General features: G+C 42.7%; 1 protein-coding gene across 2 annotated transcripts in view; it reads right to left on the bottom strand.

The window, feature by feature from the left end:
- RABGAP1L (RAB GTPase activating protein 1 like) overlaps positions 1 to 25,317 on the bottom strand; it is a 480,584-nt gene that overhangs the window by 121,492 nt on the left and 333,775 nt on the right. The window contains exon 18 of one of the 2 annotated variants that reach the window (XM_090046904.1): positions 6,670 to 6,711. The exons of the other annotated variant lie outside the window; for it this stretch is intronic. Coding sequence (XP_089903030.1) covers positions 6,670 to 6,711 — 42 coding nt within the window. The remainder of the gene's footprint in view (positions 1 to 6,669; positions 6,712 to 25,317) is intronic. 2 annotated transcript variants of the gene reach the window in all.

The following is a 25,317-nucleotide window of genomic DNA, read 5'->3' as shown; positions in this document are numbered from 1 at the left end:
GTCTCAAAAAATGAGGTAACCAATCACCAGTTCACTGCTGTGAGAGTGGCTAAAAAGCAAGGAAGTGGAGATAGAAGAGGATTTTTCTCTGACTCCAGGGGCTTTCATTTTATTCTCTGAAGCCTGTTAGGATAGCATACCAAGATTGCTGAGCAGAAAGGTATCACTGCCATTTTAAAATCCTCTCACAGTTTAGTTTGAATCAAGGGAGCTCATAGAGTACCAAAAGTCTATTAGGCTAAACTGGAATTGAGGATCAAGTTATAATTTTGATGGTACTAAGAGAAGGAAAGTGATTGATATTGTTCAAATAGTCAAGGAGAAATGACATTTAGTAGGTAAAGGTTCTGAAATAGATTACCAATCAATAATTCCTAAAATTACAAATAAGATGAACAATCATGTGGGAGGAAACATCCGAAAGTTCCACATTCAAGTCTCTACTATTAATAATCTAAAGTTAAAGTCCAGAGTAATTAAGGCCAGAGGCAATACTTACCTAGAACAAGGACCTGGAAGTTATTGAAACTAAACACAGCTTCCAGTTCCAGCTCTAGCTCTAAAAGAAGCAAGATCTTCAGCAGCTGAGTTTTTACTAAGTTATTGTTCTGCTGCACTCGTGTGCAGTTACTATTATTTATAAGATGAAACCAAACAATCATTTTGTTCCTACACTAGTAACATGGGGACAAACACATTTAAGTGACAATTATTTATTCCAGACTTTAAACAGAGCATAAAATTCCTCTCCTCTCTGAGAGGAGACCAGTTCCCACTTACGGCAAAGCAAACTCTAATTAAGAATACAAATAAGCATGTTGCCACTGCCATGGAAATGGAATCTTTTGAACACACTAAACAGTACATTCTTATTAACTAATGAGCTTTCGAATTTAGAGCCTTATTGGGCTTGATTACATTCTCTTCATGGTTATTTTCTGCTTTCCAGTAAAGAAATATTTTGTCAAGGTAACTTTATTATTGTCTATTGGCTGCAACTTCCATAACATGAATATGAGTGCAACATATTATATCATCATAATAACAGCTGCTATGAGCAGAGTAAACAACAGATGAATTCCAAGCTTATAAACTACTTAAAATAAAGTAATTCCAAAATCTATTTTTAAGTTACTCATCTTATCTTCTAGAGCAGTCAGCCTGGTCATTTGTCCAGCATACTGGGCTGCACTGATAGGAGTGTTGCCAGCAAATCAAGGGAAGTGATTATTCCCCTTTATTCAAAGGTGAGGCTGCATCTAGAGTACTGTGTTCAGTTCTGGACGCCCCACTACAGAAAGGATGTGGACAAATTGGAGAAAGACCAACGGAGGGCAACAGTTAGGGGGCTGGGGCACATGACTTATGATGAGAGGCTGAGGGAACTGGGTTTATTTAGTCTAGAGATGAGATGACTGAGAGGAGATTTAATAGCAGCCTTCAACTACCTGAAGGGTGCTTCCAAAGTGGATGGAGCTAGACTGTTCTCAGTGGTGGCAGATGACAGGAGCAAGAGTCTCAAGTTGCAGCAAGGGAAGTTTAAGCTAGATATTGAGAAAAACTCTCTCACTAGGTTCACAGGTTCAGTGCTAGATGCATGAGGTCTGACAACCATAGCTACTCAGCTGAGTTTTCAGCAGGGGTATCAAATTAATCAGGCCCTGTAGATCAGACAAGTACCACAGAGCTGATCCACAGAAGGGATGGGTAGTGGGAGGCTGGTCTGCAGGCTGGATCCTTCTGGATCCCTACACACTGGATGCTGCATGCAAGGCTGATGCAGTACGGATGACACACACAGCATGTACAGACGGGCCCTGCATGCCTTGTACAGTACACCACACGCTGCTTCAGGCCCCATACACAGCTTGCAGCACTTGCCAGATCCATCCCCATGTGCCGTGTAATGCACACATGCCAGCCCTAGCTCCATGCACTGGGTGAAAGCACATGGGGCTGGTCTGGTGTGTACATGTGTGTGGTCCCAAGTCCAAGATCCACAGGCAACACTGCAGACCAGATATCAGGGCTCTATGGACTGGATTCAGCCTACGGACCAGATCTTTGGCACCTCTGATTTAACTGCAAAAGAAATTTGATTCTCCCCTGGCATTATAAATGCATTTGAGATGCAACAATACCTTTCCTGGATGTAAGTACAAGTGAACAATTCTATGAAATACCCCATGTATGAAGTAAAGACCTGTAAAGTGAATCAGACTTGTTTACTTCCTAGTAGATATATTTGTGAAACAATAATCATTATATACATTTTTACCTCCAGGAACTCAAATGTATGATGGAATAGTTTAACAAAAATAGAACAAAACAAGGTAAATGGTTTTAAGGGCCACGCTGACCATGCCTACAAAAGCAAAAATTTAATTACCCCTTTTCTTTCCTGAAAACTTTGGGGCTTCAAGAATTATAGCCCAAAGCCTTTTGATATCATTTTAATATAACGTGTGCTCTCCCTGGACTGTCACCTTGATGGGGTGGAGAGGCGTGTACATACCGAAGGCCCCAAGAGCAATATCATTGGGAGTCTTGTATTCCTGATAGGGTGACCCACGGTGGTAAGGTCAATGGTGAGGTATCAGACAAAAAGCAGTCCAACACAACATAAAGACCTCAACTCAACAGTGGATCAGGCAGATACAGAAGGCATATTTATCAACAGCTGTGAAGGCAGATGAAGGCTGCAGAAGAAGAGTAACTCCAGTCATCTTGGATCTCCTTGCCACTGGACACAGATTTCTCCTCTGCCAAGATCCATGTGGTTTTCAATGCACAATGGCCTCCTCACATAAAACAAGTCATGACCAGTCTTCTCCCAGTAATCCAACATCTACTACAATAGCCAATCAATACATCTACAAAGTCCTGAAGCAATGGACAAGTGGTGACAGGGACAGATAAAGTGATCGCTGGGAGTCCCTAGCCACGGATTCACATGCAGGCGGCAGTCGCATCATGGTCACTTCACCCTTGGAATGGGACAAGAGGGTAATTTAGCACCTGTGATTGTGACTAAGCTGTCCTTTTTAGGATCCCTTCTGCTCACCCCACATGGGGAGGGGACTAGAAAAGGTGCCTTAAACATAGGCTGTCCTACTTTATCTCAACTGACTGGATAGCCACTGCCAGGGGGATCATTCAAATTGCAGTCGAAACACAAAAATGTCCCTTGCATCCTGGAATGTACGAACCCGACTAGTTGACGAGGATAGTGACAGACCTAAATGTAGAACAGTGACTGTAGAACAGCTATTGTTACCTCAGAACCCTTACAATATAACAATGATATTGCTGTTCTCAGCAAGACCAGATATGCAGACGAAGGCCATGGTAGAGAGGATGGGGTGGCTAAACTTTGTTTTGGAAAAAGGAACCTGCAAACCACAGGTGAATACATGGCATTGGTTTTGCCATTAAGAATCAGATTGTCAGCTGAATGACTGAATTCCTTATTGGCATTAATGAGCATTTCATGACTCTCCACCTCTAACTGACCAATAATTCATTTGCTACCATCATCCATGCATATGCTCCAACACTTGATGCCAAGGAAGAACAGAAAGAACAGTTTTATGCTAACCTTCATGAAATTCTGATTATAATCCTGAAAGAGGACAGGATCATCCTCCTTGGAGACTTCAACGTGAGAGTTTGCCAGGATTTTAATATATGGAGGAGCTCTACTGAAAAGGAAGAAGTGGGCAAGGCCAATTTCAACAGCATCCTTTGACACAGTAAATATGTAGAGCATGACCGTGTCACTGTTAACATTATCTTCAGACAATGTGACAGGTACAAAACAAACAATGGCGCCTCTTTGACTACATCATCATAAGAGCGCATGATCTAACAGATGCATGTAATGAGAGAAGCTAACTACTGCTGAACTGATCATTGCTTAGTGAGATCAATCCTGTCCGTCAGGGTTGGGCAATCCAAATCACTCTGATGACAGTGCAACATCAAATCCCTTCAGACCCCTAGACATGGTGAGGACTTCCAAACACATTCCAGCAAGAACCTCTACAATTTTAGGATTGAAAACTTGTGTTGAGGAAGACTGGCAACTCTAAAAGAGACCATCCATGAGGCTTGAACAGGATCAGTTGGCTTTATCACCCAACAACATCAGGGTTTGATGAAAATAACGCTGAGATCAAAGCCCTTCTCGACTGGAAGAGAACAGCTTTCTGTCACTGGCAAAACCATCCTATGTTCAGTCAGAAGCAGGGAACCTTTCAATGGTTTAAAGCTGATGCCCAGAGGAAGATATGAGAAATCAAAACCACATGGTAGGAAGAGAAGGCAAAAGAAACTCAACAATTCATTGACAATCATAACATACGGAGCTTCTTCAATGCAATCAAAGCTGTGTATGGACCAAGTTTTTGTGGGCTCACCCTGCTTAGATCTGAAGACAGCAGTACACTTCTCAAACATGAGTCCATTAAAAACTGCTGGAAGCACTACCAAAAACTCCTGACCTGAGACTCGACAATGTCCGATGAAAGCACTGATTCTAGCCTGTAGCATCCAATAAGGGAAGCACTTGCCAGTCCACCAACCTCTGAAGAAGTCCACCAGGCAATAAGAAAGATGAAGAACAACAAAGCATCTGGCTCTGATGGCATATCAGCTGAGGTCTTCAAAGTTGGTGGGGAAACTGTAACCAAGTTCCACACACTGGGTGCATCTACATAGGATGCCAACTGTGCAGTAGCCTAATAACACTGTGCAGTAGCATGCTGGGCAAAAACTCTACTAATGCACTACTGTGCAGTAGTATTATTGATGCTTACTGGTCAGTAGCCTAAAAGCCCATGTGCTGGTGCTACTGCGCAACAGTGCAAGTTACTGTGCATTGATTTAGTACTTGGTTAACTGAGTACTAAACTTAATGCACAGTAACTACGATACATTAATGAATGTGTACATGTGCCCACTGTTTCTTAAAATTTGGAACACTGAGGAAATTCCCACTGACCTAAGGAATACCAATATTGTCATTATTTTTAAGAAGGGAGATAAGTCTGACGGTGAAAACTATTGGTGTATTGCCCTCCTCTCCATCGCCAAGAAGATTCTTGCTCAAATTCTGCCAAACCAACTGTTCCCTTTTGCTAAAGAAATCCTTCCTGAATCTCAATGTGGCTTCAGACCATCGAGAAGCACCGTGGACATGATATCTGTGGCCCAGCAAATCCAGGAAAAGTGCTGAGAGCAACACTAGGAATTGCATATGGCTTTTATTGTATGACCAAAGCCATTGATACTGTTAATCATGAGGCTCTATGGAAGATCTTATCAAAGGTTGGCTGCCCAGGGAAATTTAATCACCATCCTAAAACTCTTTCATGACCAGATGACTGCCTCCATCTTAATGCAGTGGCTCCACTACACAGCCCTTTGCTATTCAAATGGGTGTCAAAGAGGGTTATGTAATCACATCTTCCTTGCAGTCATCAAAATGCTCATCCATGACGTCTGCTACATGGCATTGGCATCAGGTTCAGGATGGATGGAAACCTTTTCAATCTCTCCTGCCTCCATGCCAAAACCAAAGTTACATTGGCCTCGATTGTGGAACTTCAGTATACCGATTGTGCTGTTGTAACACATACTGAGGAGGACCTACAGACAGCTCTTAACTGCTGCCGTCAAGCATACCAGTGCCTGGGACTGACACTCAACAACAGAAAAGCAAAGGTGCTTCACCAGCCTGCTCCAGGCCAATCAACTCTCCCAGCAAAGCTCTTTACTGACAGACAGGAGCTAGACAGTGTTAAACAGTTTGCATACCTTGGCAGCCATCTTCCAAAGAAAACCAACATCGATGAGGAGATCTAGTATAGGATCCAATGTGCTAGTGCTCTGTCTTCAGAAGACTGTTCAATAATCACGACAAAAGCTCCTCCTATTTAAGGCTTTGGTAATCCCAACTCTTCTCTTTGGCTGTGAAGCTTGGCTGACCTACAGGGACTGCCCAAAAACCCTGAAACGCCTTCATCACCACTACCTCTGGAGGGTCTTTGGCATGAAGTGGGAGGATTGTCACATAAATGCTAGCGTCCTCACCAATGCTAACACCACCAGTATGGAAGTGTTGATTATTCAACGCCAGCTGCGATGGACAGGGCATTGTGTCCATATGCCTGATGTGCATTTACCAAAACAAGTACTTTACTCCCAACTCATCCAAGGACAAAGGGCATGTGGGGGCCAGAGGAAATGCTTCAAGGACACCCTCAAGACAAACATTAAGAAGTGTGGCACTGACATCATAAACTGAGAAAAACTAGCCCAGGACAAAGATGCATGGTGACACCTTGTGAGAAAAGGCCCATCTCACCCTGGAGGCAGAAAAATGACAGATCTGGAAGGAAAGAAAAAAAGATCAAAAAATCTGCAGTCCAACCTTCCCTTTAACCACCACCTGTGGTGTCTGCCAGAGAGCCTGACTCTACGATCAGCCTTCTTAGCCATCAATGGACTCATCTATAACCCTTAACTTGCCCCATGGGAGTGATCATCCTTGACCGTGAGGGATTGCTGATGATGAATGCAAGGTATAGTATATTCAGCTAAGTGACAACAATAATTGCATAAATACCCACATGGTTTTATTATAAATTAAAAGAGTACAAGGCTTACCTTTAAGAGAGCCAAAGCAACATGAAAGATTATGTTCAGACCCTGAAAATGGGGAAAAAAAAAAGTCAAGGTAAGTCCCATTGTGCCAGATATAATTTCTTTGTTAGATGCTGGCATTTGATGCCATGAGCTTTTAACATTTTTGTCATTCCTGAGAAACTCTTAGCTCCCCTCTGCTTCAGACCTCGGGCTTAAGGGCCCAAGATGGAGCTTCTAGACCCTTAGCAGAGAACTGAGACTCTCTGGACAATAAAGAACTTGCTCTTCCACCAGTGAGACAAGTGCCATTGTCTGTAACAAGTCATCCCTTTGTCCCTTGGTTGTCATGGTCTGTCACAGAGGATTAGAAAATAATATAATCAGAGACTATTATGTCAGAGTTTGTTACAAAACAAACTAAATGCACAGACTATGCAGCAGGCAAAAAAAAGCTGCTAAATAGTAAGTAAGACTGTTTTTAGATCTTGAGAAAGGGGGCAGTGCATCAACTGCAATGTACAGTGGAGCTTAATTAACACTACAAATGCTCCTACTGATCTTTTATACATGACATTAAACACTAACAGCTTTCCTCTGCCTGCATCCAGTGCATTCCTGAGCTGAGGATAACAAACCAGAGGCACTTTCTGAAGACCTTGTTTACATCCGAATATTGTATTGAGGTAAAAAGTTATAATACTATAGCTACCCTAGTGCAGGCATCATTATTTCAGAATACAGGGTTATGAGCATACAAACGATCTACCACAAGGTTAAACCAGAGTGGGAACTTAAGAGTGCTTCTGCTTCTCCCTAGTAACTACCAGTATGCTTGCTCTTGCTCCACAGTAAGGAGTGGGCAGACAACAATGCAGCAATATCAGCTGGGGTCTTTGAGTGCCCAAGGTACTCAAGACCCCACTGCCACCACTCTCTGGTGCTTGGTGAAAGGGGGTTTTGTCCAGGGCACAAAACTTGCTCCCTGTACCTCTACATAGGAGACCAGGCTAAGCTGCAATACTGCTGGGGGGGAGGTTGTTATATAGCTTATTTTACTACTATTTTGGCTTTTATAAGTTACTTACTTTCTCCTGGCTTCTTCACTGGTTTTATAAGCTACTTTGCTCTCTTCTTTAAGTCACCCTGAGTTTTTGTTGGGAAGGGCAGCATATAATTCTAATAAATAAGCTTTCAAACAGAGACCAAGCTGAAAAGCAGGGGAGAGCCTTATTGTGCAGCACAAACTCTCTCAGTCAGTTAGAAAAAGATCTCCTGTTTGTCCCTACATTGCCTATAAAACTTTATACTGAATTTTATAAAATGGCTCTGAGATGCTGTGAAAGTATTGACACACAAAATTCATAAATTGGTATAAATGCAATTTAATCCTGAAACAGACACACAGACACACACACAGAAGTCCATTAAACTAGTTTCAAATGTACTGGAACAGTTCAAAAGTGTACCTGGAAAATCAAGTACTCTTTTATACTAGTGCACTGTGAACAAGGTAACGTGTTATCTGTGGACACCAAACGTTCTATGACCCAATCTGGCTGCTTCTCCAGGCATCCTACACTGCACCACTCCTAACCCACTGCAACTGTCCACTCTGGTATTTGGCCAGACCCCTACTGCCCCCCTTTTTTTGCCTTCTGTTGACACTTACCACCCTTTCACTTCTTGTTCAGTAAAGGCTATCTTTCCAATGAAGAGCTGTGTCCTCATTTCCTACTTGACTGTGGCCCCTTATTATATCCTCCAAGTCTCTGTGAATCCCAAAACTCAGAGAGATCCCAGTAAGCCCTCTGACTCCCCTTCCCAGGGCACACCAAGTCAGGCAAACATACTGCAGAGTTCAGTTGAATGCCAGCTACTGAACTTTACTGTATTAATGTTTAGGAGAGAAGGGAACTAAACAGTGGAAACGTCCCTCACCCACCTGGGACCCCCAAAGCATGGCTGCAAGCAGTCCCTTCCCACTCACCTACTACCAGGCACGATGAGATGGATGCTCACTTGTCTCAGAGCCACAGTACTTCAGTGCCCCAAAACTGACCACTCTACCTGGAGTGCTAGGGCACTGTACATGTGGACACCTCTGACCCACAATTGTAAAATGAATCCCAATCAGTGACAATTAGGAATGGTTCAATTGTTACATGTGTCCATCCCCTCAATGTGAAAGACATCACACAAAACTCACACTTGTTGTATTATTTTTCCCTGTGTTTCAAATCTGTAATGCTGAATGTTTAGGGGTTTTTTTAGCAAACACTGTAGCTTGTTTGTTTAATAGCAAGGTAAACTTCTATTATATTACTTTACTTAGAATTAAGCACCTAAAAGTATCTCAATAGCTTTACACACAAATAATGTCATCATAATACACACACTGTATTAAAGGATTATAACAGGATTTCCTTAGTAAATCTCCCATTGTACCATAATAAAGATTTCAATGAGTTCCTTGCTAATCTGTCAGTAAACTTATTTCAATGATACTTTAAGAGTTCCAGCTGTAATTTCACAAGCCTTTATTAGCTAGGGATAGGTAAACTGATTTTGCAAGAATAATGGCCCTTAAAACAGTAGTTCTCAATCTTTTTTTGTATCAGGACCCATTTGTAAACACTAATGACCAATCCTGACACAGTGCCCCTCACTCCTGACCCACTGCCCGTCACTCCTAGGCCCACCACTCAGTATGCGGGGTAAGAGGGTGGGTATGAGGCACAGGGGGGCCCTAAGCAGCCCTTTGCAGGCTAGAACTCTGCCAGCATGCAAGGGAAAAGCCATGGGTTCCCACATTTTTCTCCTTTAAAAGAGAATCCATTTTAAAACTTGTTTTTATCCATTTTTAAAGTTGTTCCTGACCCTTTCATATATTCTTGTGATCCACTTTTGAGTCGTGACCCACAGGTTGAGAAACACTGCATGAATCCATTGCCCATTCCTTAAAGCAAGCCTTCTTAAAAGTTAGGATTATTACATAAATTCCCTGAGAATCAAAAATATTTTTGTGATGTCTCTTATTGGACCAACTATATAGCTGGGAGATGCATTAGAGAAGTTTCCAAGCACAAAGTGCCCTTCCTTACATCCTCAAGATCTCTTCAGAATATTTCACTTCTAATATCAGGGTAAATCCTGCTGTCAAGAACTCCCTGTTAATGACACATCAGAGTGTATAACTTATCCAGGAAAATCAACTGCATTCTTTACAGAAATGTGAACTTTATGAAGCATTTGCTAGAAAAGCCCGGAGGTGCAAAATTCAAGTGAAGCAGCATTAAGGTGACCCTAACTGCTGCTGGAGTGAGAAGAAGGTGGAGGCATTTGCTCTGTCCCTTAGAAAAAGATTGAGGGAGAGAGAACTAGATTCTTCCTTGAGAATTCTGCTGCCTCTGTCATTGGATACCCTCACAGAAAAGTAGGAATGGAAGGGACCTATAGAGGTCATCTAGTCCAGCCTCCTGTATGTGATGGGATTTTCCCTATCCAAACCATCCTATACAAATCCATTGTCTAACCTATTAGCAAAACTACACAATCAACCAGGGCACAACCACAAGACATAATACCCTAAGCTACCACAGGTAAAGCAGGGGGACCACAGTGGCCAACGTCCTGCTACTACAAAAGCTGTTAAAATGTATTCAAGAGATCCAAGGAACAAGGCCATGTCCGTCCGTCCCTCCTACCATAGGTTAAAATTCCTTCCTGACCCTAAATATAGCAACTGGTGTGATGCTGAGTGGAGGGAGAAGACCCTCTAGCCAGAAAACTCATGGCTGAAGTTCCAAAAGGGCACTGACACCCCAGACTTGCTGCAGCCAACATTCAATGCTTCTAAGGAAGACTTAAAAAAACTGTGGTACATGTAGCAGCAGGAGGGGGAAAATAATTCTTTCCTGGCCCCATGTAGCAACAAGCAAAGCTCAGTAGCATGGGAAATACCCACAGCAGAACACAGGCATAGCTACTCCTAGATCATCCCTGACCAATGCTAACCCAGTCTCTTCCTGAACACCGCCGATGGTGGAGGTTCCACAACTCCCCGAGGCAGTCCATTCCACTGCTTCACTGTTCTACCAGTGAAGTTTTTCTTGATATCCAATCTAAACTCACTTAGCTGCAACTTCAAGCCATTTGCCTGCGTTTCATTCTCTGCAGCAAGAGAGAAAAGGTGTTTTCCTTCTTGTTTATGGCAGCCCTTCAAATGTTTGAAGACTGCTATCTTACCTTGTAAGCACCTTTTCCACAAACTGAACATGCCTATTTCCTTCCATCTCGCCTCACGTTATTTGCCTTCCAAGCCCTTTGTAATTGTTGCTGCTCAGCTCTGGATCCTCTCTAACTTCTCCATGCCCTTTTTAAAATGCAGAGCCCAAAATTACACACAATACTCTAGATGAGGCCTAACCAGAGCCACGTACTTAGCACTTCTGTGAAACAGCCCAAAACCATATTCACTTTTTGTGCAGCTGCCTCACACTGCAGACTCATACTGAGTCTGTGATCTATGAGGACTCGCAGATCCCTCTCTGTAGTGCTGCCATCCAGACAGGTGTCACCATTTTGCATTTGTCTTTTGACTATTCTTCTCAAGGTATAGCACCTTGCATTTGTCAGCACTGAAATTCATCCTGTTAGGTCCAACCCCGCTTTCCAATATGTCAAGATCCTTCTGAATTCCACTCCTGTCTTCAAACATATTAACAATCCTTCCCAGTTTGGTGTCATCTGCAAATTTGCTTAAGCATCTCTCAATTCCAGCATCCAAATCATTAACAAACACATTGAACAGCACTGGCCCAAGTCAGACCCTTGTGGGGCTCCTCAAAACTCTTAAAACCTTCTGACATTAATCAATTTAAAATTACCCTTTCCTTATGGCTATTGAGCCAGCTATCCACCAAATAGTAATTTTGTCTAACCAACATTTCTCCAATTTATGAGAAGGTCACATGGGACTTTGTCAGAAGCCTTGCTGGAGTGTAGATAGACTATATTCATGGAATTCCCTTCATCCATCCAAGCAGTTACTTTGTCAAAGAATGAGATCAAGTTTGTTTTGGCACCCTCTAAACCTGCCAATAAAAACAACATTTTGTTTATTAACTAAATGCAAAGTTGCTGAGGTTTTAATTTCTGATGCAATTCAGACTTCTTCAACAAGTGCAGAATCTTTTAGAAAGATAAAAAGTTTTCTTAGGAGGTAAGTTTTTTAGGCAAGTACTGTCTTTTTGCTGCATTTACATACTTCCCAGGTACAGTGAGGTCCTGGTCCAGACCTGGGGCTCCTACATGTTACCGCAACATAACAACACATGCAAATAAATTAATACCACCACAGTTAGCTAGCATATTATTGGTCATTCTGTATTTAAACACTAAACTATTAAATGGTGCTTCCTCCACTAGAGGTCAGAATTGTAGCAACATTCAAAATCAAGTGAGCATTTATAGCATTTCCATTGCTTTGAGTGATGCCACCAGTTTCAAAATACACCAAAAGTGATTGCTTATTTTTAGTAGCAAAACACTTGATTTGTCAGCCCTGGTAGCTTACACAACAGAAAAAGCATTGGTAGCAACAGTGAAAACTCTCAAAACTATCATAACAATCTCTCAACTCTCTGTCAACCAATGTAATTCAGAACAGCCCTGACACTGCTCCAATTTAATTTGGGCAACCAATCAAGTTCAGGGGCTCTGGATTAAAATTAGTTTTAGAAGGAAAAACACTCTGAAATAATGCACACAGCTGGAAATAAACAGGATAGAAGAGAGGAAGCTGCTGAACAGGTGCATAGACTTGTTAGGAAGCAATGTTGCTAAAATGAATGCTACTAAACAGCTTTCTTGAAACAAATGTATCATGAAGTATAAATAATGTAGCTGATGAAAATGGGAATACTTTTCCAACTTTTGGTGCATTTAGAAAAGATTGAGATTTCTTAAAGAAAAAAAAAGTATCACTCCTCTTGATCAAAATTGGAGCCAAGCATATATACACATTATTTGAAATGAGGGGAGCCAGCTGCAATGGCCAGCAGTCTCAAAACCACACTATAAGCCAAACAGTTGTCACAGACCTTTTACTCGTGCTCTCAGTTTACGGTGTTATTTTAAACATTTTCTTCTTACAGATCAAACCAATTAATCCTCAGTGAAGTGCTGGATGGAATTAGGTTTAGTTTATCCCAGCATGGGAAAGCTTACACATAGCACAAGAAGTTTAGCCACATTCCCATCATGGACCTTCTTTTGTATCATTCTTTCAAAAGGCCAGAAGATCAATCCCCTATGGAACGGGCAGGGAGTTCAGTCTCCAAACACCTGGGATTCATACATGTATAACTGCCTTTAAGATGGCCCCATGTTTAACATCTTTCACAAGGGGCCCAGGGCTCCAGCAGAGTCCTATATTAGTTCCTATACTTTGAACCTTCCCTGGTCTATAGTGGGTGTCATGGACACACAATATTTTGAGGTGTTCATGGAATGTCATACTTGTTTTCCTGAAATCATTTTACTGATATGACATGTGTGGTCTCCATGGCCACACATCCAGACAGGCATGGCCATGCAATATGTGGCACTACAGACCCATCTGTGGTGCTATACACCGCACTTTCAGGTATCTTCCACACCGCTACCTTGCAGCATGGTGGGGAGGGGTTGGGGGGGTAGAGGGAGGGTTTGACCTCAGGAGATCCTAGGTTCAGAAAAACCCATGCAGAAAAAAAATGAGGCAATGCACGTAGCTCCAGCATGTGCTGCCCAAAACTGGAGCCTGGGCTGCCGGAGCCACGCTTCAGTTGCCGGCCAGGCTCCAAGCTGCAGAAGCACCGCACCTGCAGCTTCTCTGGCCCCCAGGACAGGCTTCTGGGGCTGGCACAGTTGCTGGCTCCAGTCTCCCCTAGCCCACCCAGAGTAACCTGCTGTGTGCAAGAGGGCACATGACATAGGTGTTCCCTGGAGACAAGTAGCAGTGGCATAAGGTGTGCTGCTGCTTCTTGTCCCTGGGAAATAAAACGTCCGTGGTCATCTGGATGTGGCCATGAATAAGTGATATTTAGCTATATTTACCCTTATTATTCTTATGTTTGTATAAATTATGGTATTTGTTATGAATGTAGTTTTAATTTTAACCAGGACTGGTTAACAGAGCAATGATTAGCTTATGTGTTCGTTCTCCATTCACACTTCAGAAATAATCACTGGGAATTAACATCCGACATAAGCGTGTTTAGTAGTCAGTCAAGTAGGCACTCTGCAGACATGGTTGGGGCATATGAGCCAGCCCCTTCCAGACAATAATGAATTTATATTTTAAAAGGAGTGGCTTGTATTAAAAATGACACCTGGAAACGGGCTATTCAGAGAAGATATTTCTCACAGTGAGGAGAATAAATGACAGACTATATCCCTAGGCTAGTAATCTTGATGTCTGTAAGGATACAAATATTCTCTTGGTGGAACAAGCAAGACATAGTCTAAGATACTGATGCACATCTAGGGGCAGAAAGTTATGTGCATAGTATAGGCTCCTCAAGAATTTGATTGAAGAAGTATGCAGTTGGCCAGCTAAGAGCAAGTACCTAAACCGTACCATGAGAGTAGGTGCCTATCTAAAATCTCCTGGGCTTAGGTGCTTTAGTCGCCCAACAGCTTAGCTGGGCAGGGGGAAAGGACTTTGGCTAGTATAGAAGTAAAAGGTGCACTCTTAGAGCTTAGGCTAAGACACAAAGATAAGGTAAAATCATTGTTCTGATATTTTCGTTTGTCTATTTTTATATCTCTGTCTGTATCTTAACATACAGATACTGGTTTCTTTTGACTTCTTTTGTAATTAATATTTTTGTTATTTCTTATAGCTTATTTACTGTTAGTGGCAAGTATGATTTCAGAACATTTGACTGAAAAGGAAGGCAATTTCCAGAAAAGAGGAGGAAGGGGGAAGCAGGGAGAAGGGAAACTATAATTTCTGAGCATATGACCAGACAAGAGTGTGATTCTTCTAAAAAAATCTCCTCTGCTAAGATCTGTCAAGACACCGATGAGACAAGCAAGATAGTCTGGTGAGCAACTTGAATATAGAGGGTAACCTGGGCATCAGAGATCACAAAACCATCATATTCACTGTCCATTGCAAGGCAGGAAATTAGCTAGCAGGGTTGAAAGTTTTGGACTTCAAAAAAAAAAAAAAAGTGAATTTCAACAGTGTCAGGGCAATAGTAGGGGAAGCACTGCAGGACCAGAGACTGAAGGTAAGGAGTACCTGAAGAATGCTTGTTCTTCAAGGGCACGATCCTTGAAGCACAAAAGAAGTCCATTCCCATGCCAAAGAAAGGTAGCAGAAGGGCTGGGAAGCACACCTGGCTTAATAGGGATATTATGGTCCTCTTGAACAAGAAGAAAGAGGCATACAAACAATGGAAGCTTGAGACAGCTCCCAAGGGAACTATACAACAATGGCCTGCACTTGTAGGGAGTAGACTAGAAAAGCTAAGGCAGCAACTGAATTTAAATTAGCAATGGAAATCAAGAAGTCCTTCATTAGGTATGTAGGGAATAGAAGGAAAACAAATGGAAGCATGGGGCCATTGCTTAACAACTCAAGACAGCTGGTTACCGACACTCAGGAGAAAACTGAATGACTAGACTACTTTGCTTCAGTATTTCACCGGGCTAAAGGGACTGGATCAACTTCATCCAAGACTGCTGAAGGAGCGGGCCGAAGTCATCATGGGAACTCTGATGAAACTCTTCCAAAACTTGTGACTCTCAGAGGAGGTCCCTAAAGACTGGAAGAGGGCCAATTTTGTGCCCATATTCAAGAAGGGGAGGAGAGAGGACCTGAGCAACTATAGGCCAATTAACATAACTTCTATCCCAGGGAAAATCCCAGAAAAATTCGTCAAGGAGTCTATGTGCGATAGGCTTGCAGAAGATAGGATTCTGAATGACAGCCAGCATGGCTTCATTGTGGGCAGGTCTTGTCTTACCAATCTCATCTCCTTCATGACCAGGTACCAGGAAAGCCAAGGCTGCAACTGAACTCCAACTAGCTTCAAGCATCAAGGAAAACAAAAAGTCCTTTTTCAGATATGTGGGGAGCCGGAGGAAAAGCAAGGGCAACGTTGGACCCCTGCTAAACCAGATGGGGCAACTGACAACTGACGCCCAGGAAAAAGCCAACCTATTAAATAGGTACTTTGCGTCAGTCTTTCATCAGTCACACGGGATGCCCATGCCTGCTGTGGGACAGGGAGATCTGGGTGATGGGGATCCGCTACCCTCCATAAATGCTGACCTCGTGAAGGAACACCTTGAGAAGCTGGATACCTTCAAGTCGGCTGGCCCTGACAATCTGCACCCCAGGGTACTCAAGGAGCTGGTGAGTGTCATAGCTCAGCCCCTGGCACGGATCTTTGAAAACTCCTGGCGCTCTGGTGTAGTGCCCGAAGACTGGAAGAAGGCCAATGTGGTGCCGATCTTCAAGAAAGGGAGGAGAGTGGATCCAGCTAACTACAGGCCCATTAGCCTGACTTCTATCCTGGGGAAGATCTTAGAAAAGTTTATTAAGGAGGCCATCCTTGAGGGACTGGCCCAGGCTAACATCCTAAGGGATAGCCAGCACGGGTTTGTTGCGGGTAGGTCTCGTTTGACCAATCTCATTTCCTTCTATGACCAGGTGACCTATCACCTGGACGAGGGAGAAGAGATTGATGTCATATATCTTGACTTCAAAGAAGCTTTTGATCTGGTATCCCATGATCACCTCTTGGCCAAACTGCCCAGTTGTGGCCTTGATTCCACCATGATCTGCTGGCTGGGAAACTGGCTCCCTGGTCAGACCCAGAGGGTTGTAATTGATGGCAGTCACTCATTGTGGTGCCCTATGACCAGTAGGGTCCCTCAAGGCTCTGTCCTGGGACCCATACTGTTCAACATCTTCATTAATGATGTGGACATTGGAGTCAGAAGTGGACTGGCCAAGTTTGCCGACGACACCAAACTTTGGGGCAAAGCATCCACGCCAGAAGATAGGCGAGTGATCCAGGCTGACCTGGACAAGCTCGGCAAATGGGCAGACAAGAACCTGATGGTGTTTAACACTGAAAAATGCAAGGTTCTCCACCTTGGGAGGAAAAACCTGCAGCATCCTTATAGGCTCGGCAGTGCTACGTTGGATAGCACTACAGAAGAAAGAGACTTGGGGGTCATCATTGACCACAAGATGAACATGAGCCTCCAGTGCGATGCTGCAGGTAGTAAAGTGACCAAAACGCTGGCTTGCATCCACAGATGCTTCTCGAGCAAATCCTGGGACGTCATTCTCCCCTTGTACTAGGCCTTGGTGAGGCCGCAGCTGGAGTACTGCGTCCAGTTTTGGGCTCCAAAATTCAAAAAACATGTGGAGAAGCTTGAGAGAGTCCAGAGGAGAGCCACGCTCATGATCAGAGGTCAGGAAAACAGATCTTACGATGATAAGCTGAGAGACATGGGACTCTTTAGCCTGGAAAAGCGCAGGCTCAGGGGTGATCTGATGGCCACCTGTAAGTTTATCAGGGGTGACCACCAGGATCTGGAGGAACGTTTGTTCACTAGAGCGCCCCAAGGGATGACTAGGTTGAACGGTCATAAACTTCTGCAAGACCGTTTCAGGCTGGACATAAGAAAGAATTTCTTTACTGTCCGAGCCCCCAAGGTCTAGAACAGTCTGCCAGCGGAGGTGGTTCAAGCACCTACATTGAACACCTTCAAGAGTAAATTGGATGCTTATCTTGCTGGGATACTATAACCCCAGCTGACTTCCTGCCCTTTGGGCAGGGGGCTGGACTCGATGATCTCCCGAGGTCCCTTCCAGCCCTGATGTCTATGAAATCTATGAAACTCGCCACCTGGATAAGAGAAAGGAGGTCAACATTGTATACCTAGATTTCCAAAAGGCCTTTGATCTGGTACCCCATGATGTTCGCATGGGAAATTGGAGGATTGCGAGCTTAACTGTTTGACAGGTGGGTAAGAAGTATGGTGGCAGGGTAGGACCCAGTCCTGGAGAGAAGGGGCCAGTGGTGTCCATCAGGGGTCCATGTTTGCTCCAGTGCTTTTCAACATCTTCATCAATGATTTGGATGTAGGGGTGAAGAGCTCACTGGCCAAGTCCACAGGCGACACCAAGTTATGGGGGAGTATGGTCACACTTGAAGATAGGCTGCAGATACAGGCAGACCTAGACAGGCCGGCAAGTTGGGTGGATCAGAACCAAATGAAGTTCAACACTGAGAAGTGTAAAGTGCTCCATCTGGGGATGAACAATCCCAACGTACTTACAGGCTCGGTGGCACCAAACTGACTAGCACCATGAGTGAAAGGGACCTAGGGCTAATAACAGACCATAGTATGAATATGAATCATCCGTGCAATGGTGTAACTACCAGGGCAAACTATATTCTGGCATGCATCAACCGATGCATCTCAAACAAAACCAAGGAAGTGATTCTTCTGCTTTACTCAGCACTGGTGAGACCACAGCTGGAGTATTGTGTCCAGTTCTGGGCACCACAGTTCAACGAAGATGTGGAAAAGCCTGAGAGAGTCCAGAGAAGAGCCACCTGTACGATCGGAGACTTGCAAAGCAAGCCATAAGAGAAAAGGCTGAGGGACTTGGATCTCTTCAGCATAAAAAAGGGAAGGCTGTGAGGGACCAGGAGTTATGGTCACAGACTCCTAGAAGACCATTTCAGGCTTAACACTAGGAAAAACTTCTTCAGTTAGGGTGCCCAGACTGTAGAATAAACTACCTCCAGAGGTATTTTACCCTGAAAATCTTCAAGAGGAAACTGGACAGTCACCTTGCTGGGGTCACCTGACCCCTGTTGTCTTTCCTGCCTAGTGCAGGGGGACTGGACCCAATGATCTTGCAAGGTCCCTTCTAGCCCCCCATAGTCTATGAATCTATGAAGAAAGGCTGAGGCACTGCAGGTCAAAGAGGTGGGTCTTGGTGTTTTTCCGTCTGTCGTCAGTGGTCAAGCCACAGATGGCAGACAGGGATTTAGGGCTGAAGGACATGCCAGTAGGTGTAAGAACACTCCAGGAGCATCCCTCAAAGGCATATCTGTCTGAATGTAGGGTCAGGATGTGTCACACTGGTTCCACAGTGTTACAAACAGAAGTTAGACACAGATAACATTTGTAAAGTAATAACTTTGGAAAGAATAACGATCACGGTTTGTGGTGTAATGAAGCATGAAGGACACACACAGCCCTTTTCCCTCCCATTCCCTTTGCTCAGATTCCAACACCACAAAAGGGCCACTGCAGCATACAGCTAGTAGTCCACAGTAGGTAGTCACATTTGTATGCAAAAATAGCCTCTGACCTTAATGTAACATTTTAAAGTCAATTCAAACCATTCCTGACTTAGACTAAACATAGAAATCACAGAATCACAAAAAATTATTATCGGACGGGACCTCAGGAGGTCATCTAGGCCAACCACCTGCTCAAGCAGGATCATCTCCAACTAGGCCATTCCCACCAGGGCCCTGTCTAGCTGGGTCTCAAAAACCACCAAGAACTGAGAGTTCACAATCCCCCAGAGTAACCCTGGTTCCAGGGTTTTACTACCCTCGAGTGAGAAAATTCTGCCTAATATTTAACCTAAACTTCCCTGGCTGCAACTTGCTCCTTGTTCTGTCATCTGCCACCACTGAGAACAGTCTAGCTCCATCCTCTTTTTAACACCTCTTCAGGTACTCCTCTTCAGGTACTTGCAGGCTGCTATTAAATCCCTCCTTAGTCTTCTGCAGACTAAATAAGCCCAGTTCCTTCAGTCTTTCCTCAGAAGTAATGTGCCTCAGCCCCCTAAACCGTCTTTGTTGCCCTCTGCTAAACCCTCTCCAATTTACCCACATCCTTTCTGTAGTGGGGGGCCCAAAACTGAACACAGTACTCCTGATGTGGCCTCACCAGTGTCAAATAGAGGGGAATAATCACTTCCCTTAATCTGCTGGCCACACTCCTACTAATGCAGCCCATTATGCCATTAGCCTTCTTGGTAACGAGGGCACACTGCTGGCTCATATTCAGCTTACTGTCCACTGTAACCCCCAGGTCCTTTTCTGCAGAGCTGCTGCCCAGCCAGTCAGCCCCCAGGCTGTAGCAGTACATGGGATTCTTCTCTGCTAAGTGCAGGACTTTGCACTTGTCTTTGTTGAACCTCAGGAGATTTCTTTTGGTCCAATCCTCCAATTTGTCTCGGTCACTCTGAATCCTAGCCCTACCCTCCAGTGTATCTACTACTCCCCCCAGCTTGGTGTCATCTGCAAACTTGCTGTGGGTGCACTCTATGCCATCTTCCAGGTCATTGATAAAGATGAACATATGGCAAGACTATGATACCTGGAGGAGCCTGCATTCTAATTAGCAAACAAACCAAACCAAATTCCATAAAATTGCAAAGCATGGAAAATTTCAGGCAAAAATTATATGCATGTACTTTTGAGTTATAGCAGGCTAAAAACAACAGGGTTTAAATGGAGATTTGCCTTAGTGCCCTCCAGAAAAGGTTTGTGTTTTTGTTTTGCCACAGAATTAAAATAAAATTCCTCTGTAGCCAAGATTCCCTCTGCAAAATAGTACATATTTAGATGATCATAAGCAGAAAATTAAATGATTCCTCAATAGGAGTCAAGCAAGCCTCAGTTTTTAAACTAGAACAATATAAGAATCACTTGGCTCAATATAAGCCAATGCTTATAATTTATCTTCTTAGGAAGATAAATTACTCATGTATGTAAATTCCATGAAGTTTCTCTAACTAATCTATAAACATCAAAATGTACTCAAATACACTACATTAGTAAATTATAATGATGTGATTTAAAACACCGTTAAATTCTCAAGAAACAAGGGTTTTTGGATGATACCTTTTATTGAACCAACTGTATCCAAAAATCTAATTTTTGCATATTTCTTAAACCATTATGGCTACACCACCACCCCAATCATACTTTAAACTCTCTGATGGTCAGGAATAATTAACAGTTTCACAACAAAAACAATAATATCTTTTGAACTGGTAAAAATAAATTTCCAATTGGAAAATTAACTATATATTTTTTTCTTTCTTGAACATACAAGTGACTTAATGGTCACAGTTCATGGGATATCATATATTTTGCTTTTATATAGCATGAAAAAATCAAAATGAAGTGAGATATTTTATGACCTTTTGTTTTAGAGAAGACAAAATTGTTTTCCTTTTCAAAGGTTTAAGTAAAGAGAAAAATTAAATTGGTTATTATGATTTATGAGCCATGCTATTCTGTGAATTCAGGAGCAGCTGCTGCCACGGCAAAAGCAGATAAAGGAGTTAAAAAAATGTTTGGGTTGGAATATTGATGTGCCTTCTTGTAAAGCACCACTGAGTTGAGCTATACTATTCATTCTACTTTTCTCCTTTATGTATTATTTCATTGCTCAATTTGAGTTGCTATTTAAGAAAATCTCCTCGAAAACAAATTAGTTCAAATGATTTTTTTAAAGACCAACAACCTTCAAAAATTGAATACAAAGGTAAATAGGTTCTTTTGAGTAAGGCTATTTTATCCAATGCATACTCCTATGAAGAATCAAAAATAAATAAAAACAACAGAAGCAACCACACTCAACAGCTCAGTGTAGAGTTGGCTGGTGCATCAGGAAAAGGGATGAGGCTAGATAATCCAGTGATGCAGCACATCTCCTAGTAGGGTTTTGGGCACTTAGAAAACCCACTCAGAATTGGAAGCTGTTCTTATATAGCAGACGTCCCACAGGATATTGGTGAAGCTACTGGCTCTTACCTTTCCTGGGGCAGATCCCCTTTCTGACAGTTGCCTCTGTACTCACAAAAAAATATGTTTTTTTGCACCATCTCAACCCCCACAGAGTGTGAATCTGGCCCAAAAGGGTTTTATTTAATTAATTCAGTATATTAGTTTTTCATTTGGGACTGTGTGGAAATGAGTCCCTGTGGCTTTACTCCTATAAAAGAATGTTTTCTTGGAAGAAATAAAGAGGAGATACTGACATAATATTCTTTGTAGCTCAGTATGAGACATAGCAGGTACATGTTTGAGTCAGCAGAGCAGCTCTTAAATATGATTTGGAAAGTTTCCGGCTGGTATGATGGATGCTATCTGGAAAACCAGCCACTGTAATGCCATTTTGAAGCTCTGCTATTTAAATCTTTCCAATTTTTTTTAAAGAGATTTGGCTATTCAAGTGAAGTTAATATGAAACTGTTTTGTAATTATGTGTTCGGTTACACATTCTTCAAAGGAGCCATAAAGGGTAATTGGGGTTACAGATTCTAAGGGAATTAAAATTCTATTTGCATTTTGGATTGGCTCCAGATGAATGTCTGATGGTTGTGAGGAACGTGGAAAAATGGCCTTAGTGATATAGTTTGTTGATGGTTGCTGTACAGAGTAAAAGATCATCCGTTCTGTATCTTTACTTTGTAACAGATAAAGACCTGCAGCCCATCTTTTTGAATTATCTTATTAAGTAATGATAATATATAAGTATCACTTTTCACAGCTGGATAAGTATGTTTCTCCTCATTTTACTGATGAGACCATGGGTAGAGAGGTTAAATCCCATTCTGAAAAATTACCATATAAAAATACTGTCTTATTCAAAATACATGTTCTTTGTGTGCATTTAAAATCACAGTTGCTTGTTTCACTAACCAAGTAAATCATTAGACTATAAGAACTGTCATTCATTGAGTCAGACTAAGTCCATCTTGCCCAGTATCCTGTGTCACACAGGGGCAGAGAGTGGATGCTGAAAGGAAGAGTGAACTGGGTATGACATGGGTTTTTTCCATTGTTCCTCTCTCCCTTGCAGCCTCCAGCATTTAAGGTCTAGGAAGCTCCGATTCAGAGGCCGTATCCGTAACTCCCACGCTCAATAGATACTGATGCCTCTTTCCTCTAAGAATTTGTCAAATCTCTTGTTGAATTTGGGTAAACCAGAGGTGGACAATTATCTTAGCTGGAGGGCCACCTAATAAGTTCTGGAGGGCTGTTGAAGGCCACAAGGGTAGCACCGCCCCTTGACAAGTGCCCTGCCCCCTGGTCACCATTTTGGGACTGGAAGTCCCACCCCTGACCCTTGCCACCGGAAGTCCCTCCTCCATGCCCCTGGAAGTACTCCTTTTGGGAAGGGGGTTTGCCATCTTGGAACCCAAAAAAACCTAAATTATATACTAACAATCAAACACCGCATATGGGGAGCAGTGTGGGGTTTGTGGGGGGTGAAGGTATGGGTGGGTGTGGTGTCTGTGGGTTGTGTGATTGTGTGTGGAGGGTGTGGTTGTAGGGTTTGGTAGGTAGCCTGGGTACAGGCTCTGAGCAGCTGCAGCAGGAAGGGCCCAGCAGCAGCGAAGGGGAGGGGCTGCTTTTCCCCTGCTCTGAACAGTTTCTGCCCAGCCGCCACTGGTACTGCTGAGCCTGGGTGGGGAAATCCAGAGCAGGAGCATGGTAGGCTGGGTTAGGGCTGTACCTGTGGACCCCCACCAGCATCATGGGGTTCAGACAAGCAGTGGCAGCAGCCGCCACCACCTGAGCTGTCTAGGAAGGCAGTCCCGCCACGGAGCCCCCCTAGCCCTGCTGCATGGTCAAGAAGTGGCAAGACGCACCACGGCTGGACAGTGCCTGGGCCAGGCTGGCCCAAGGTACCTGCCACAGGCTGGACAAAGACCCTCCAGAGGCTGGATCTGGTTCACAGGCCCTATTTTGCCCACCCCTAGGCTAAACTGCCAGCTTCCACAGCAGCTTGTGGCAGAGTTCCATACTTTAATTACACACACTATGAAAAAGTACTTCCATCTATTAGTTTAAAACTTACTACCTGCTAGTTTCATTTTGTGACCCCGATTCTTGTATTGTGACACAATAAATAATAAATCTCTATGTACTTTTTCTTCTCCATTTATTATTTTGTAAACCCTTCTTATGTGCCCCCTCAAGCATCTCTTTTCTAAACTAACTAGGACTCGCTAGTATCTTTACTCTCTCATCATATGGAAGCCCCTCCATATGCCCTTCTCTATACCTTCTCTAGTTCTTCTATATCCTATTTTGAGGTGTGGGGGTCAGACCTGGACACAGTATTCAAGGTGTGGATGTACCATAGATTAATAAAGGGGCATAATGACACTTTCTGTTTTGTTTACAATTCCCTTTTTAATAATTCCTAAAATTTTGTTTGCCTTTTTGACAGCTGCCGAGCACTGAGCTGATATTTTTTAGCAAACTGTCCATAATGACTCCCAGATCTCTTTCTTGTGTGATAGTAGCTAATGTAGAGCCCATCATAGTGAACATATAGTTATTTTTGCCCATGTGCATCACTTTACACTTAACTATATTGAACAGTCCACTCATCTTAGCATAGCAGAACCAATGCAGCTCAGATCATTCTATTCTGGCAATACATTATGTAATTACTGATTTTAATTGAGTAATCTTTGTTTTACTTTGTTAACCAGAAAGAATCCTACTTCAGTCTCAGATTCCAGGTCAAGATTTCAGGATTGACAGCTAGAAATAATGTGACTTTTTTTGTTAACTTGTAAAAGTGAGACTTGCACAAGCAAACAGACAGTACTTTCTGGGTAACCAGCTCTGAATGCTGGAATAAGTTTCCAAAAGAAAGCAAAATAACCTCTAACTTCATGTCTTCAGAGAGCAAAGTACAGCCCATTTCTTGAATACAGTCTCTCCTTAATAAACCTCAAATCACCTATTAATAAAATTTAGTAGTGGTAGCAGTAGTAATAGTAACAGGAAGTCCTTCAGTATGGAGAAAAGGAAAGGGAGATACAGAAATCTACATTCACATACTATGGTGATAGGAACGATGTATAATCTCTGTTAGAATAAAGTGACTGGATTAAAGAATAGACATGTTAGAATGAAAAAGCTAAAAATGGCATCATGGGATTCTGTTTATTAAGTCACTCTTCACAGCAGAATTACTAATGAATATTTTCAAGTGTCCAACATCTATACTGGGGCTGGATTCTAAATGTGTTCTGGATGCAGGATGACTCTATTGTAGATTTCTGTGTCAGATTTTTTTTTAAAATCATTTTCTAAAGAGCTAGAAATCAGGGAATATGGCCCCTAATTTTGAAGTCTAACTTAAAGCTGTACTCCTTGAAATTTTTTTAATAGCAAATTGCCTATATTTATGCAAGTCAGTTCCAGAGTAGGGAATATAAACCAGAATTCCTAACTCCCATTTTTACATCTAATCCACTAAAACACAGGTGCCCAATACAGCTTTTAATTTTTTTCTTGTAAGCGCAGCGTAACCCAGAACAACAAATTGGGATGTTTTGTTTATCAGGTCATACAAAGGGATATAGGTTTGTGTGCACTGAGTACAACAGGTCTAGATAACATAAATCAATGAACTGGTTTAATGTGCATTTATTTACCTTACATCACTGTATGCAAAGGATCTCAGTACATGGGTATAACAGAACCCTTAAAATCCCTCCTTTTCTCTTTCTTAAACCATGGCATTTCCAGCTGTAAACTATAGGAAGAAATCAATATGACTATGCATGTGGAGCATGCATATGACTATGCA

Source organism: Crocodylus siamensis, chromosome 5, assembly GCF_052110815.1.
Source record: "Crocodylus siamensis isolate JL-2025a chromosome 5, ASM5211081v1, whole genome shotgun sequence".
NCBI classification, from domain to species: Eukaryota; Metazoa; Chordata; order Crocodylia; family Crocodylidae; genus Crocodylus; species Crocodylus siamensis.
The sequence above is the reverse complement of the archived record's forward strand: the minus strand, read 5'-3'. Positions and strand labels throughout refer to the sequence as shown.